Source organism: Patiria miniata, unplaced genomic scaffold (genome assembly GCF_015706575.1).
Source record: "Patiria miniata isolate m_02_andy unplaced genomic scaffold, ASM1570657v1 HiC_scaffold_3, whole genome shotgun sequence".
Classification (NCBI taxonomy): domain Eukaryota; kingdom Metazoa; phylum Echinodermata; class Asteroidea; order Valvatida; family Asterinidae; genus Patiria; species Patiria miniata.
Window position 1 is genome coordinate 20,240,020 of NW_024037069.1, and position 16,421 is coordinate 20,256,440.

General features: G+C 42.2%; 2 protein-coding genes across 2 annotated transcripts; both read right to left on the reverse strand.

Annotated features, from left to right (window-relative positions):
* Positions 1-723: 723 nt before the first annotated feature.
* On the reverse strand, positions 724-8,157 carry LOC119738137 (alkaline phosphatase-like). The gene is made up of 9 exons (XM_038212882.1): positions 8,003-8,157; positions 7,026-7,264; positions 6,176-6,350; positions 5,789-5,961; positions 3,758-3,953; positions 3,049-3,192; positions 2,268-2,456; positions 1,641-1,775; positions 724-1,305 (listed from the first exon to the last, which is right to left on the reverse strand). The coding sequence occupies exons 1-9, from the start codon at positions 8,070-8,072 to the stop codon at positions 1,037-1,039; spliced, it is 1,590 nt and encodes a 529-aa protein (XP_038068810.1). The 5' UTR covers positions 8,073-8,157; the 3' UTR covers positions 724-1,036.
* Positions 8,158-10,821: 2,664 nt separating this feature from the next.
* LOC119736544 (alkaline phosphatase-like) lies at positions 10,822-16,107 on the reverse strand. The gene is made up of 8 exons (XM_038210558.1): positions 15,909-16,107; positions 15,347-15,521; positions 14,972-15,144; positions 13,763-13,961; positions 13,403-13,546; positions 12,899-13,087; positions 11,672-11,806; positions 10,822-11,195 (listed from the first exon to the last, which is right to left on the reverse strand). Exons 1-8 carry the CDS (start codon positions 16,044-16,046, stop codon positions 10,822-10,824), a joined length of 1,527 nt encoding a protein of 508 aa, XP_038066486.1. The 5' UTR covers positions 16,047-16,107.
* Positions 16,108-16,421: the final 314 nt, after the last annotated feature.

Below are 16,421 nucleotides of genomic sequence, written 5' to 3' on the forward strand. Positions count from 1 at the left end.
GAAAAACCATGAAAACCAATCATATTCTTGTAGTCTGGTTCCCTGACGCCACTTAAGATGAACCGGAGCAATTTGTAGACTTTGGGATCATGAGAATTAGTCTAGCAGGCTTGTAGTCTTCTCAGGTGTGTAATCAATTGCAAAGAAACCGCAGACGAACTAAATATGAAAAAATAGGAGCACTTTTGAAAAAAGCCAGTTTTCTCCAACGCTGGTCGGCCGACCAGCGTTGGAAAAATACACTTTTTCTTGAAAATGTCAGCACACCAGGAGCCGCAACTTTAAAGGATGCTTTAGGCTGTCGTTCCCTAACAACCCAGTGAGATATTTTGTGATAATTTGATCATTTCTTCCCTTTAATGTTAATTGCTGCAAAATACACCTTTGCGTGTTTTTTTTTTCAATTTGGCATGGCATATTGTAACACCGCCCTCTTACAAAAATCATTGCCCTGGGATGGAACTGCAGAAAAGAACACAAAAAAATAATTAAACCAAAACTCCAGCTGCACTTTTTAAGAAATAAGATAAATGAACCGGATAGTTTTTATTACAAAATGCGGTTATTTTTTTTCAATTAGTATTTAATACCTGGTGAGCAAAACAATTCAATTTCAAGACCATTATTTATGACATTTCTGGCATATTCTTTTACACTCATTCATACGAGGCATCCCCTCGAAATTGGCAAATGTCATTACAAGAAGAAAAAAAAACATCGTTGAAAAATACTGATTAGAAAATAATGGTAACATAATATATTGCAATACAACTTTTGGAAATAAAAATACACAATACAAATTAGTCGCTTGTTATCTCGAAAAATTGTTTTGTATTAAAAATTAGTGTAAAAAATGGTAAGACCTGTTTACTTATTTGTCTGAAGACACAATTTTACAGAATGAATAATCATGCATGAATATATCGTTAGTATGAAGTCAAGTGTTTAGAAGGTATGATTTATAAGGGACAAACAAAAGTGCGAATAACTGACAAACGGGGTGACGGACCGTGCGCGCCCGAGGATCCACCCAGGGCTACTTCAGCCCGAGACCTGCGCGAAACCTGGCCGGCACAGCCGCGTCCTCGTCCGTCAGACGGGGGTTGAGGTAAGGCGAGTCACGGCAGGTGTTGAAGTAGTCCCCGACGCAGCCGGCGAACATCATGACGTGCGGGATGTAGTTCTGCTCGTGGACGGAGTGGATGAGATGGGACCAGGGCCCCGTGGCAAAGATGGCCACGTCCTCGCCGCTGTGCGCTCCCGTCAGGGTGGCGACAAACGACTGCTGCTCGTAGTTCGATTTCTCTGTTGAATAAAACAAAAATGTAAGGCAACAAGTACACAATTTGAGTCCCCGATCAAAAAGTGTCACTTGTCTTAGCACGCACCCCTTCGCTCGAGTTTGTCCCCTTCCCCCGTGCCCCCAACCTACACTATGATCGTATTAAGGTAAGTATCCTGAACATTTAAACCAGCGATCTCCCTCTGAAAAAAAAAATTATCAGCATTCAGCAAAAATGTAATGTATCAAATACATGTACTTATCAATATGGATCAAACCATAATTTATCAGGAAAAAATATTATCCAACTACCTAAACCCAAAACAAAAATCGGTGGTAGAAACATAACCCATCTTACCCGTGTCAACGTTAGTAATGTCGGGGCGATGTCCGCTAAACTTGAACGATGTCGCTACTTGCAGTAAAGCATTTTTTCCTGTGTAGTAGCCGAGCGTTGTGTATGGGTAGTTTTTCGTGTCGGAGAATATTTTACCTATAAGCAGGTGAAAGAATTAATACGGCAGGGTCATAATATAATCGAATTCCAAGGGATACAATGAATTCGGATTAGAAAGCACATGGACTCGTTCCACAATTACGTAAGCAAATGAAATAATGAGGTAAAGGCACAGTAAAATAATCAGGTGCATCACACTAATTGATACTGCTAGCCAACCAGCCAACCTGCTAGTTAACGCGGATAACCCGCTTGACAACAAGTCGGCCCATTGTCCAACAACAAAACATGCTTACTAATCATAACCAACCAGCAACCCTCCTAGTGCACTAGCCAACCTGCTCGTTAACCAGCCAACCTGCTTGCTATACCTGATCTGCGCGCTCCTCAACAAGCCCAGTTGCTAGTTAACAAACTAACCCGTTAGCCAACCAGCCAACCTACTATTAAACCCGCCCACTTGATATGTTAATGAACCATTCATCGATTAATGGTTCATTAAATAAATAAAGGAGGGAGAAATCTTACCAAATATAGGATTTCCACGTTTAGGGTAACCGGCAAAACTAATGGAGTGGCTGTGATCCGATGACAGAACCATGAGAGTGTTAGAGGTAGTCAGTTCCTTGGCCTTAGTTATAGCTTGCTCCAGAGCGAATCCGTCTGTCACGGCGTGTTTGGCTTGATTGAAATGATGGCCATGATCGACCCTTCCACCTAAAAATGAAAGCCAAAAAAAAAATCGTGAAAGAGAATTGAAAAAATTAAAGAATCGCAAAATTCACAAAAAGTTGCTTTCAACCGTGTTATATCAGAATGCACTTGTACGTCTTTTGGCGTGACTTTTCAGGATGTGTCTCTCGAAGGGGAAACAGTTCTGAAAATTGTATTTGTAATTTGCTCAATTTCAATAATTGTAGAATAAGTCTAGCTTGTTGATTGGAAATTAAGTTAGAGTTATACAGCACAAGTTGTACAGTAAGAGTTGGACGTACAGTTAGAATTACAGCTAGAGTTATATTGGGAGTCAAAATGTTACTTTAAGATTTCGAATTTAAGTTAGAAATAGATTACCGTCGGAGTTAGAGTTCGAGTTAATTGAGGCTGAGTTATAAACAAGATTACAGTAACACCATGTACCAAATATCTTTTGTGAGTCTGTGAGGTTCTGAAGAAAAACGGTGGAAACTCAGCGTTTCGAACTCTGCAAGAGGCAGAGCAATAAGTACAGTTTGAGTTTGAGTGTAAGTTAGAGCCAGATACAAGTAACTGGCGATAGGGTTAGAGATGAAGTTGGAGGTCGTCTCACCTTCAACGAAGAGGAAGTATCGTGTGCCCCTCTCCTGAGCCTTCCTCTTGAGAATCCGGATGGCAACCTCCGTCATCTCGGCCAGTGAGGGTTCCTTAGCAGTCCTCTCGATGTCATATGCCATCTCTGAAAACGCGTACAGACCTGCAGCAAAGAAAAGCAAGGGCATCTCAATCAATGAGATGGTTAAAAAAATATGGGTCATATTTTGGGCGAACGAGGGCGCTGTTGTGCGCCACTATTTTGGGAGAACAAAACGTACATGAAGTCCATGTTATTTTTACATTTACATTGCTGTAATTTAACAATAAAAGCTTTACAATCTGTTATTTGTAGACTGAAGTAAAGCTCCTGAAAAAAAACGCTCCTAAACGGTAAAATTAGTTTCTACTTTTTGTATACCCGGAATTGCGTTCACATGTCGTATAGACAAAACGTGCCCTGTGACGTCATACCAGCGGATAACCGTCGGCCGAACCTCATATTTTCCCGTATTAAACATTTTATGTCGCCACTTTTACACCAATTACATTCCAAGCGATAAACAAGAAGTGCAGAAGAGAACAATTTGCTGGAAGTTGGCACCACGTGACCACAACATCCAATTTGCAAACACAATGTTGTTTATTGTTTTTGAAAATTTTAAGAGTAACGTTTTTGAAGGGCAATGAGGTTTTTTTTTCTGGACTGCCTGGATGAATCGGCTTACCTAGGAGATAATCCGTACTATCAGGGTCAAGGGCCAGCAGCTGATCCCTGGTTGCCAGAAACTCCGCACTGGCTTTATTCGTGTACTTATCCTGCCAGGCAGCTATCAGATCCAACTCATCCCTGGAGCCAGGAAGACCCGATTCGTCCTTTTGGGACTTCATCCTGAATCTGTTTCTCCCTCCGCCCATGAGCACCTTGATTCACGAGCAAATAGTAACATCGCTGGGGTTAGGGCAAATATCCAAAATACAACGGCAGTTTTTACCTTCTTACCGTCGAAGGATGGATTCTGTCCAAACTAGCTAATTTTCCTGCTGTTTTTATTGAAATTAATTTAGTAAAAGTTACTGATATGCTTTTGTATATCTGCACAGTTTAAGGCCAATGGAATTAAGAGTTTTGTAATTACTGTTACTGTTACGGAGCTTTTAAAGGGACATAGGTGAAAAAAAAAATTGAAAAAAATCCATCGTAAGAATGAAAACAAATCTGCGTTCGAACGCAAAAAATCTGCGTTCGAACGCAAAAAATCTGCGTTCGAACGCAAAAAATCTGCGTTCGAACGCAAAAAATCTTTGTTCGAACGAAAAAATCTGCGTTCGAACGAAAAAGCTGTTTGCTGTTTGCTGTAAGCTGTTTGCCCTCCCTGTGCTGCCCCACCACTTATGTGGGTGATTTGGTCATGTTTTTTCAGGTCCAACATGCATGACATATGTGCCCAATGTAGGTCCGTGGCCCAAGTACAGGGATTTCAATAACTGGTCTTAAAGCAGTCTATGAGCTTTCAAACGGTCTTACTAGGGCTTGCTGTTAGTTGGTCATGAAGTTTAACCATTGCAATGAAGATCTAGCTAATTGTCCTTCTTTTTTTAAGAGTCCCTATCCTGTTACAATACTAGCTACAACACAACCCCCCCCCCCACCCCATCAGTCCCACCCATTATGCTATGCTGAGGCAACACACTTATGAGACATTTTTAAAAGTAATTTGCCTTTTTGGTTTCTTTTTATAAAGTGAGGCAAGTTTAAAAAAAATAATTAAAAAAGGCTATATAATTATCATTCAAATTTTTCAGGTAAATAAAATATAACTGGTCGTCATTGTGATTTTTAGAAATTTGTCTATCCACGAATCCTTTACAGTATAAATGTTCGTTCCTAATCCTTGTAATAGTTCCAAACTTTAGAAGCGACTGACATGTATATATTGTTTGATCATTTCTGGCTTTCAATAAGCCTATTTTACTAGTCTAACACTAGTTCATGTACATGTACTTTCTGCTTCCTCACTTTCAGATACGGGATTCACTAATTAACTGATTCCTACTCATACTCATAGCAATCGACAAACATGTTGGGCTATTCTGATAGCCATGGCTAGCCCGACATGTTTTTTGGTGGCCCATGGATAACCAGTTAAATGTGGAGAAACTGTTGCACTTACAAGAGCATGATTTGAGTCCCATCATGATTGATACGTTTTACATGTTTGGTACAACAGTTTTTAGGGCAAAGAATGTTTTGACCCACAAAAATCACCCACATAAGTGGTGGGGCAGCACAGGGAGGGCAAACAGCTTACAGCAAACAGCAAACAGCTTTTTCGTTCGAACGCAGATTTTGTTTCGTTCGAACGCAGATTTTTTTCTTTCTAACGAAGATGTTTTCAATTTTTTTTTTTCATCTATGTCCCTTTAAAAGCTCCGTAGTGAAAGACCACTTGGTGGTAAAAAAAAATGATGTTTTGTGACGCAATGAGTTCGAAAATGTGCCATTTCTAGAAAACGATATGTCCGAACTCCAAGGCATTTTATTCTGGAAATGCTACTTTTCTGCTGAGCAGACATTAAACTATATGTAGAGTGTTTGTGGTAACCGCGCTTGGAGGTGTTCTGTCTTACGAATGGGTACTATTTTCTAGCACTATAGTTGTTGAAAATGAACATAAGACATTAGCTGACAGAGAAAAGAACACTTAAGACATCAGTTGTTAAATTATTCTTAATTTTTTTACCGAAGCCATACTCACATCAATGTCGGTATCTTCCACCAGTTGCCTGGCGATGTCTTTACACCCGTTCGCTTTGGCCTCTTCCGTTAGCTCGCTGTCATCCTCCCACCCCCGCTCGGGTACGTGGGAGTACGCTCCCCCTGGGGACGCGTGGGTGATTCGGGTCGTGGTGACGATACCTACGGGCATACCTGAACAAAAGCCGACCAACAGACAAGTTTGCTATTAAATTCAATTGTATGCGCGTATGCAAATAAGAAAGCATCAGAGGCTAGAGATATATCAGCAAGTTCAGCATATGCAAGGGTCTCAAATTCTGCATAATGGAAAAAGCTGTTTATAACCACGGTTGCCCTTAAATCAAATTGAAACATTATAATAAATGCTTGATAGATAGGTATATACCATTGTTCTTGACCATGGTTAAGATGGAGTCCATTTCATGACCGAATGTCGACGCGCAGTCACCAACGGTGATACCGGAGTCCAAGCCCAGGACTCGGCGCTTGGTCTTCACGCCCGATAGGTACGCCGTGGCGGTCCCTGCGGAGTCAGGCACCTGCGAGTTGGTGTTGTACGTCTACGGAGACAAAGTAGAAGTACAAAGTAATTTTTCAAAATAACAATGTTTGTTTTTACACCCGGAAATATTCTCGTCATTTGGGCAAGTCAGTTCTCAACGCTTACAGTAAGAATATTTTGTTGCAAGTTTTTACTGTCCGTTGAACGTGTGATTTAAGAGCGCCATTCGAAAAACAAATAGATATTAAGAAATTTGGAAAACACGAACATAATGATGGAGAGCAAGGTTGGTAGAGCAATGGTCGGTGCCCCGTGTGTTTGAAGTTCAAATCCCGCTAAGTTGAGCCTATTACTGAATAATCCATGTTTTGTGTATGCAGTGAAAAGTTGAAAACACACTCTGATAGAACGGTCATGTGCACATGAAGATGAAGTGAGCCAAATTCCGCATCACAACATTCATAAAAACGCCCCCAAACAGAAGTAAATTTGCCTGAATTCAATATGCCAGTAAATGAGTTTCGTAAGCTCACACGCCCATCTTAAGATCAAGAGGAGAACAACGCCTCTAACTCAATGTGCCAAGAAAGACTGTCGGTCAAAGTGCCTGACAAACCGTAATGTTTGCCGATTCAATTTTGGACCTGCAGCTAAGGAGTCTAGTCAACAGGGCAAATCAAAGAGACTTCCTTTTGGCATTCTGGCCTTTCCTTCTATGGTGAGAATGACGTACCTTGGAGAATCCGAGGTGCGGCCAGTCATCGTAGACGAGTTTAGACTCTTCTCCAGTGAATCCGTCCTTCTGCCCCTTCCAGATCCTGACACTAGTCACGGTGGGAACGCTCATACCGTCACCGATGAACAAGATCATTCCATCGGCCGTGTTTTTGTTGAAGCCTTCGGACTCGGTCAGGGCGGCAACCAGCTCATCTTGGCTTCTGTCGTACCAATACTGGGGATCCGTTTCACCAACTAGAGAAAGATTTTAGCAATTAGTACGAGAGTTAAAAATCGAGTCGGTTGAAGTCGTCGTGTCCTCACAAGTCAATCAAAGGTCCGAGTGTCAAGTCAAGATATTCAGTTATCTAAGTTAACTCCGTATATGATAAAATCCTTTGTTTTTGTAGCCTACGCCCCCTGACAATTGTGATTGAACTTCCGATTGACTCGACTAAAACTTTGCAATATACTAACATTTAGGCCTCCAATGGTCGTATGCCTATCCAACGAATTTGATTCCCGTAAATAAGTGAAATAGGACAAGACGAGTGGACTATTGTTACGTTTGATTGGTATTGCTCAGAAACGCTTGTTGCGGGTCATCCAATGTTGCTCACATTCACTAGTGTTTGAAATTTTGACTAATGACAGAATTTGCACAGCAAAGCTGCACAACATGTTCAAATTTGTGGAGCTTGGTCTCATTTTATATTTTACACACACACAAAAAACATAAAAAAAGTAAACACAGGCACTTATATTCCTGATTTAAAGACCTCGTATTCTCTTCTTAATTTGTCGATTTGTTTATTTCATTTATTAACAAACTTATAATTGCCTATAATTGATAACCTATCATTGTTGCCAACTTTTGGCAAAAGCACTGTTTGATGTAGAAACTACGTTTTGAACTATGCAAGTTGATGCAATCATCAATCGAACAGACCTACTATTAGGCTTGAAATGGTAACTCTGTGTACCAAATCTTACCTGCTGCTGTTTGGTGTACGAGGAATATCAAAGACGCCACAAGACCGAAACGAAGCCAGGGCAGCGCCATGATGGAGACGTAAGAAGCTAAACGACGGTCTAACTGGCTTAGTGATAGGCCTAAACTCGGCTCCAAAATCAGTCCAAACTTGGAGATGTCAAAGTTCCTGCAAAGTGGGGTAATTGACGTGGTATCTTGCTATTACCGTGATAGTGATAAACACATGTACTATGTAAACAAACAAGTCAAAAGTTTCTATAAATATTGGCCAGCTCATTGTCATCTAAATCTTATCTGCTTTTATCTGCTTTTAAATCCGATTTTAAAATTGATTCGAAGTCTGTTCAGTGTCGGTATGTCAAGTCTTGAGGTCATCTCTTACTGGGGGGTGTGTACAAAATACTCGAGACATCACGGGATTAATTTGGTTTTGCTGAATTTTGCGAATGGCGCCCTCTATGGTAACAATTAAAAGCTCAGCCAACCTCGTTCCCAGGGTGTCGAGCAGTACGCGTCCATCACTACCTGCTCTCTCACCCTGGTATCGGATCATTTGCATGTCCAAAATTTTCGAAGACGTATGTAAATGAGGAAAGGTCTGGTGCCGTCCTGTGCTAATTACATCAGCGTTTGTTTTTGCATTAGGTGTCTGGGGTAAAGACGGAATCAATTCGTCGCGGCGTGAGCATGGCATGAGTTACGAATACACGATTGTTTTTAAGTTAACATGTTACAATCTTTAATATCACATTTCATATTCATATGAGCAAATATGAAAGGAAGTGATTATTTCTGAGTAGGCCTAGGAGTGGACGTAATAATTACAATGAACGTGAAAAACAAGTAATACACGTTGGAAATAATAACAACCAATTTATAAATCCATTACTTGCCAATTGCGGTTTTGAATCAGGATACAGAACGTTTCCTATCCAGGGTTTACTATTGGAAACGAGGTTGATGTGGACTGTTTCATGGGATACCGTGCATCTTTGCAATCACGTGGTAATCTTTTGGAACCATTTCATCGAAAATGCCTCCCATTCTGCGTTGTATCCACAACATGATGGGACTTCATTTCAATGAAATGCCCCCAAAGATTACCACGTGATCACAAAGATGGCGGTATCCCGTGAAACGGTCCATGGGAAGCTTGGATATTGATATTAGGCCGTTTTTGATATCACGGCTTCATCAGCGTTTTGGCTTAATCTCGGGCTTCAGACTCCACAATCTTAAAACAAACCTGAAGTGTTGGGACAACCGAAAACTTTCTTATACTTGTTTTTATCAATTCTGATGATACGATATTTTTATTTTGTGGCAGAAAAGTATTTTTAAATTAATGCATTCTTAATATATATTGTTACAGCTTCACACAATTCCGCTACAGGTGGCGAGAAAGCTGATTTGATAAACCATTTATCAATCCAAAAAAAAAAATTGAGGCTTCGTTTAACTCAAGATTCTCAAATGTGGGGTTTCAAAATCATGAAGACAGACGCCTAAAGCCGAAGCCTCAGTCAATGCCAAGATTTGGAAAGCCTCTCGCGTATCATTGCAACGCGAGAATTGTGAAATGCATTGGCATTTTTCTATTAGAGAAATGAATTATTCCGACACTCTTATGTGACCTCTAGCCAATGCACAAATTGTGTGTTTACAATGGTGTCATCTTATAGGAAAGTACATTTTTATAGTTGTACAATTATGTTGTTTTGAAGAAACGTTATTTTTACATCAGAAAGGGGGAGGGGGAAGGGGTTTCCTACAAGCGCTTCACAATCCGCAACAAAAAGAACTACTCACAAATAATAAGTCAGAAACGGCGACATATAGAAATTAATAAATATTTCTTGCTAATCTTAATTTTCAGCAAAACGGTCACTATACATGTACAATCGCCATGTTTATCAAAGCTTTGAATTAAAGCGAAAGAGTGTTATTTCTATAAGAATAATCGGCATTTGGCAAAATCATCGGTTATTTTGTTTCACAATATGCACCGACCCTTTGTAATGTTGCAGCACAAAAACACACCGGTGTCATATGAAAATCGGACTCGTATGAAAATCGGACTCTGATTCCCTTTTATTGGTTAAACCCTCTCACGTGACCGGTCCCTCTCCTATATGAGCATGCGCAATACCACCAATGGGTCCGTATTTCATAAAACCTAAACTCATGCTACACCGGCACTTTGCACCCACGTGACATTTGCCGCTACCCAAACATCATTAAAATTGTTTTATATACAAATTCATTGACTTCAAAAAGGGCGGGTAATAATACTGCTTGGTGTTCTTTCTGGTTTACAAGCAGTTGTTTTTTTAAAATAAGATAATGGATTGTAGAATAAATTATACTGCTGTCAAATCGTGTAAAATGCATAGATTATTTGGTAATTCTGACAAGAATGGAGATGCAGTAAGATTAAAAAAAAATATTAACATATAAGTAACCTTTTTGTAGAATTAATTGGTTACAGAACAAGTGAATATTCATATAATTTTGAAACAGATAACGGGAATACATGCAGCATTTGAATATTGTTTTCTGTGTTTATTCAGTGAATGATATGTTTTGTATTTCCAACAAATGTGACATTAAAACATGTAGGCTGACCCAATATAATACAAATGTACACAGCTGGTTGAAAGTTTGTCAGTCACATACAGTTTATCAATAGTATCATTAATGACGTTCTCAGTGCTTATATAAGGTCCTGAAATATATTTTGGTGCGTTATAACATTAGTAAATTGGGTCAGTTATATAAATATTCGTAGTTGCATTAATCATTCTAAGGATGGAGATAGTTATTCAATGAGAGTTTTGACTGTGAACTTCCAAAGAAGTACAACAGTGAAAATTGTCTGCCAAAGCGGGGATGGGAGTGAAGCGCTCGATTCGGTAGGGACAGGGGGTTGACCCTGCGACTTGGCGCGAAATCTGGCCGGCACGTCCGCGTCCTTGTCCGTCAGAGCTCCGCTGATGTACGGCGAGTCGCGGCAGGTGTCGAAGTAGTCCCCGACGCAGCCGGCGAACATCATGACGTGCGTGATGTAGTGCTGCTCGTGGACGGAGTGGATGAGATGGGACCAGGGCCCCGTGGCAAAGATAGCCACGTCCTCGCCGCCGTGAGTCTCGTACACAGAAGGCACGAAGGACTGCTGCTCGTACTCATTTGCCTCTGTTGTATCAAAATCAAAAATAATACCGTTACCGAAAAAATGAGTCATTTTGAAATTTTCATTCTCACACAAAAATACAAAGTGCGGTGTTTGAACCCACTGACCAAAGACGCTGTTCTGGTATCGCACTCCACAACGAAATTCTGTGCTTGCGCTCTTGATCATTATTCGGCACTGAGTTCTAATCTCAAGTCAATCCAAAGTCAAATTTAAGTCAATAGCAAGTCAATCGCAGGTTAATCCCAGGTCGATTCCACAAGTCAGTTCACAAAATAACACGGTATGAATAACGCATCGATATTGTTTTGTCACGTTGCATTCGAATAGCCCGTCACCTGACTTGGCACCTGATGAATTGTGACTGATAATGATTGTCTTGTGATGTCTTGTGATGGCTTGTGTTTAACGTATGATGACTTGATACAACTCCGGAATTTGTACTTATACCTGGAACTAAACGAGGAAATTTGTGTACCTGTGTCGACATTGGTTATATCAGTGCGATGCTTCTTCAGTGTGAAGGTCGGCATCAGGTGTGTGTATGCGTTCCTTCCGGTGTAGTACCCTAGTGTGGTGTAAGGCAACTTGAAAGCATCCTCGAAGATTTTACCTGAGGAGGATAGACAGCAAGAGAAAATGTATATATGTGCCGAATCCATAATTTAATTAATTCAATTCGGAGCATCTGGAATTCAGTGAGCTTCGTTTAATATAGTTTTCTGGCCAACCTGGGAATAGCCAGTAAGCAAGCAAGCCAGCTTGCCAGCCAGCAAGCCTACCAAGTAGCGGCCAGCCAGACGGGGAGCCAGCCAGTCCGCGAGCCAGCCACCCAGTAAGCTAACCAGCCAGCATGCCAGCCTAAACAGACAGACAACCAATCTGCCAGTCCACCCTGCCAGTCAACAGGCTAACAACGCGCAGCCAGCCAGTCAATCAACCTTCTAGTCAAACTGCCAACTAGCCAGCCAGCAAGACAGTCGGGGAGCCAGCCGGCCAACTAGCCGTCCAACCGGCCAGCAGGCCAACCACCTAACCAGACAGCCAGCCATCCAGCAAGGCGGCCAACAAGCCAACCAGCCAACATGCCAGCCATCCAATCAGCCAGCCAGCTAGCCGGCTGGCCAGTCACCCAGCCAGCCAACCAACCAGCCAACCAGTCAGCCAACTAGCAAATCAACCAACTAACCAGCAGCCAGCCAACCAGCCAACAAGCCAGCCAGTCACCCAGCCAGCCAACCAACCAGCCAACCAGTCAGCCAACTAGCCAATCAACCAACTAACCAGCAGCCACCCAACAAGCCAACAAGCCAACAAGCCAGCCAGCCAGTCAGTTGCCCGGGGAGTCAGCCAGCCAGTCACCTCAGCCAGCCAGTCACCTAGTCAGTCAGCAAGCCAGCCAACCAGGCGACCAACCAACCAGGCGACCAACCAACCAACCAACCAACCAACCAACCAACCAACCAACCAACCAACCAACCAACCAACCAACCAACCAACCAACCAACCAACCAACCAACCAACAGCCAGCCAACCAGTCAGCCAACCAGCCAACCAACCAGTCAGCAAGGCGGACAACAAGTTCGTTAGTCAACAAACCATGCTGCCAGCCAACAAGCCAACCAGCCAGTCAACAAGCAAGCCAGCCAACCCGACACAGTGATCAAACCAGCAACAAAGCAAGACAATCAAAAACAAGGCTTACCAAAGATAGGGTTGCCCCTTTTCGGGTAACCGGCGAAGCTCATCGTGTGACCGTGATCCGATGACAGAACCATGAGGGTGTTGGATGTAGTAAGTTGCTTGGCCTTTGCTATGGCTACCTCCAGAGCCAATCCGTCTGTAATGGCGTGTTTGGCTTCGGTGAAATGGTGCCCATGATCGACTCTACCACCTGAAAAAAGGACAGGTGCGAAAATGAACAATTAACTCACACCCTAAGAACCAAAAACATGTGATTTATTTCGTATCTTTCTAAAACCATTTCAGGAAGGAAAGATTCCTCCCAATTGGAGGTATCAATCATTTCGTTTACCCCTGTCTTTTTTTAATGCATTCAGAAAGTCTACGGACGAATGATACGAGGACTTATACTGAAAAGTAGATAACAGTTAGGCCGACAATTATATCCGCGCGCGTCTGGTCTCAATAACATTGATGGTTTGGGTAAATGGTTATTTTACATTTTCAACAAAAATGAAGAAGTCACCTTCAACAAAGAGAAAGTATCGTCCGCCGCTATTCTTGCTCTTCTTCTGCAGAATCTTAATGGCAACCTCCGTCATCTCGGCCAGTGTCGGTTCGTCGGGAGTCCTTTCGATGTCAAAGTTGATTTCCGAAAAACTGAAAAGCCCTGTGGGGAAAAGGATACGTATAAAACAAGAAAAAAATAAAAATAAAAAGACGATGTCCTTAATAATTATCACACCCGGAACAAATTTCAATATTGGAATTGGTATTATTCATGTAACCCAAGCTCAAGAAAGGGATGTTGACCGTTCCCACAATGCAATGCGAATCAGACCCGAATGAGGTGTAACCTTCCGGTGGCGCTCTAATCGATCCTTACCGAGCAGATAGTCCGTGTTTTCTATATCCAAGTCTAGCAACTGTTGCCTCTTGGTGATGTACTCTGCACTGGCTCGGTTCTGGTATTTCTGCTGCCACTCGGCGATAAGGTCCTTGTCCTTTCTCGCACCGGGCAAGCCTGTATCAGGATCCGTCTGAGACTCCATGTAAAATCGGTATCTTCCTCCGCCCATCATGACCTTCATTGAAAAAAAAACATCACAGGTCAAACAGTGAAGTTAGGCCCTTGTGTTCTTGAGGAAGATACTTTACCACAATTGCTTTCTGAGATTTATCTAAGACTCCATGAAAAGCATTACCCTCGACTCTTGAGGACCTAAAGAAAGTTAATGTTGTTTAATACTGCTTGTGTTCTTGAGCCAAATAGATTACCGGAATAATTGCCTTCAGGATACATCTTTGAATCCATCTAGTTTGTACCCACATCTTTGTACATATCACAAGTCGGGGTTTACGAATTATCGGCCTCGTCTCTCTGTTGTAGGACTCGAGTCTAGGACTCGGACTCGAGTCGGACTCGAGTCACATTTTTCGTGACTCGGACTCGGACTCGACCATGATGACTCGGACTCGAGCTTGGTGACTCGTGACTCGAGTCATGTATGTTCATTAAAAGAAAAAAACATAACGTAGGGATGGGAAAGGATCATTGAGGAATAATGTTTTGATGATAAAACATGGAGGGAAGGGAAGAAGAAGGGATTTTTGTAGGGATGGGAGTTAAAAGGAAAACCCTTTTGGGTCTAAACAAAATTATGTACACACAAGGTAAAGTATATACAGTACACTGTGATTTACTTAAAAGACAGAATGGATGATTGAAAAAAAAAATTAGTTTGTTGAACAACTATAAGAACAAGTGACTCGTGACTCGGACTCGAGGCTTGTGACTCGAGATACGGACTCACTGGGACATGAGGCTTGTGACTCGAGATACGGACTCACTGGGACTCGAGGCTTGTGACTCGGGACTCGGACTCGGACTCGACGTTGGTGACTCGACAACAACACTGACTCAAGTACAATTATAGTGGTTTGATTAATGCTATAGAGCTATAGAAGCCAAATCCTGTCACACCAGGACATTGGTTCATGTATTTTAGTTGGTTTGAGCGTAGCATGATTCCTTGAAATCCCGGGCTGTAGCTGGGCGAAACGGAGCCGTGAGTTTTGCAAATGTTACACTCACGTCGATGTCGTTATCTTCCACCATCTGCCTGGCGATATCCTTACAGCCGTTAGCCACGGCTTCCTGCGGCAGTTCCGTGTCGGCCTCCCAGTCCCGCTCTGGAACGTGGGAGTAGCATCCGCCCGGGGAGGCGTGTGTGATTCGGGTCGTCGTCACGATTCCCACTGGCATTCCTACATGAGATGCAGCATCAAGACCGACCGTTAAACTCGTGTGAATTGTAAAAAAATATTACATCCCTGGTAAAAAAAAAAAACCTCCAAAACAACCCCAAAAATGATAAAGTAAAATTCATTAAGAATCGCAGCTATAAGTTTTGGTTTGTTATACATGTATTTCAAGTCCCATCTGTTATTTGAATGAATTTTTGTTTACCATTGTTCTTAACCATTTTTAGGATGGAGTCGACTTCGTGACCGAATGTCGACGCGCAGTCACCGACGTTGATACCGGCGTCCAAGCCCAGGACTCGGCGCTTGGTCTTCACGCCCGTCAGGTACGCCGTGGCGGTCCCGGCGGAGTCAGGCACCTGCGAGTTGGTGTTGAACGTCTAGGAGAAGAAACAACGAAAAGAAGTAGTATTCAATCTAAATAACTTCAGATGTCGTCACTGCTGCACTGATGCAGCTCATGACAACGTTGGCTTACTCAAGAATCGTTTGTGTCAGTTTATGTGCATTGGGAAAGCAAAACCATACCAAGAATCCACAGCTGGGGTCATATTAAATTCGTCAGAATGCGAAATAGGATTAAAACATGGCTCATTTTCATCAGCATGTATGCATTATTCGTATGTCTACCAACCAGAACTTGATTTATCGAGTAAATTCAGCTAGAGGCAAGCTAATCGAGCAGAGCCCCCTGACTTTCATCCGGCAAATTGACAAATCAATTTCGGGATCATAAAGCACTGCACTTTTTTCCCTGACAAATGTACCTTGGAGTAGCCAAAGTGTGGGAACTTGTCGTACTCCAGCACCGACTCTTCCCCGGTGAATCCGTCCTTCTGTCCCTTCCAGATACGGACTCCAGTCACGGTGCCCACGCTCATACCGTCACCGATGAACAAGATCATTCCATCGGCCGTGTTAGTGTTCAGGCCTTCGGACGCGGTCAGGGCGGCATTCAGCTCATCCTGGCCTCTGTCGTACCAATACTGGGGATCCGTTTCAACAGCTAAAATCGGAGATTTTTATTTTGGTTTGCAATAAACACTCTCAGTCAAACACCACCAATGAGACACTGTATTTAAGCTAGAAACATTTACTTTAAAACCACTTATTTAGACTTGACTGCAGTTATTTTACGCTTGGTGCAAGCTTGACTGTATAATATATAAAGTGTTTGTCTTCGTAGTATATAAAAGCAAGTCGGTAATATGTAGGACATTGCGTCTCAAAATGCATATTGTTTTTCTTGAGTTTGTTTGGTGGTTTTAATTTCAAGGTGT

Excerpts from the sequence above, each read along its gene's own strand:
- LOC119738137 (XM_038212882.1), bottom strand. The coding sequence starts at position 8,072 with ATGGCGCTGCCCTGGCTTCGTTTCGGTCTTGTGGCGTCTTTGATATTC. Across the intron at positions 5,962-6,175 it reads AACCATGGTCAAGAACAATG|GTATGCCCGTAGGTATCGTC; the intron begins GTATATACCTAT and ends GCTTTTGTTCAG. Across the intron at positions 3,193-3,757 it reads TAGTACGGATTATCTCCTAG|GTCTGTACGCGTTTTCAGAG; the intron begins GTAAGCCGATTC and ends TCTTTGCTGCAG.
- LOC119736544 (XM_038210558.1), bottom strand. The coding sequence starts at position 16,046 with ATGATCTTGTTCATCGGTGACGGTATGAGCGTGGGCACCGTGACTGGA. Across the intron at positions 11,807-12,898 it reads AAGGGGCAACCCTATCTTTG|GTAAAATCTTCGAGGATGCT; the intron begins GTAAGCCTTGTT and ends TATCCTCCTCAG. Across the intron at positions 11,196-11,671 it reads TATAACCAATGTCGACACAG|AGGCAAATGAGTACGAGCAG; the intron begins GTACACAAATTT and ends TTGATACAACAG.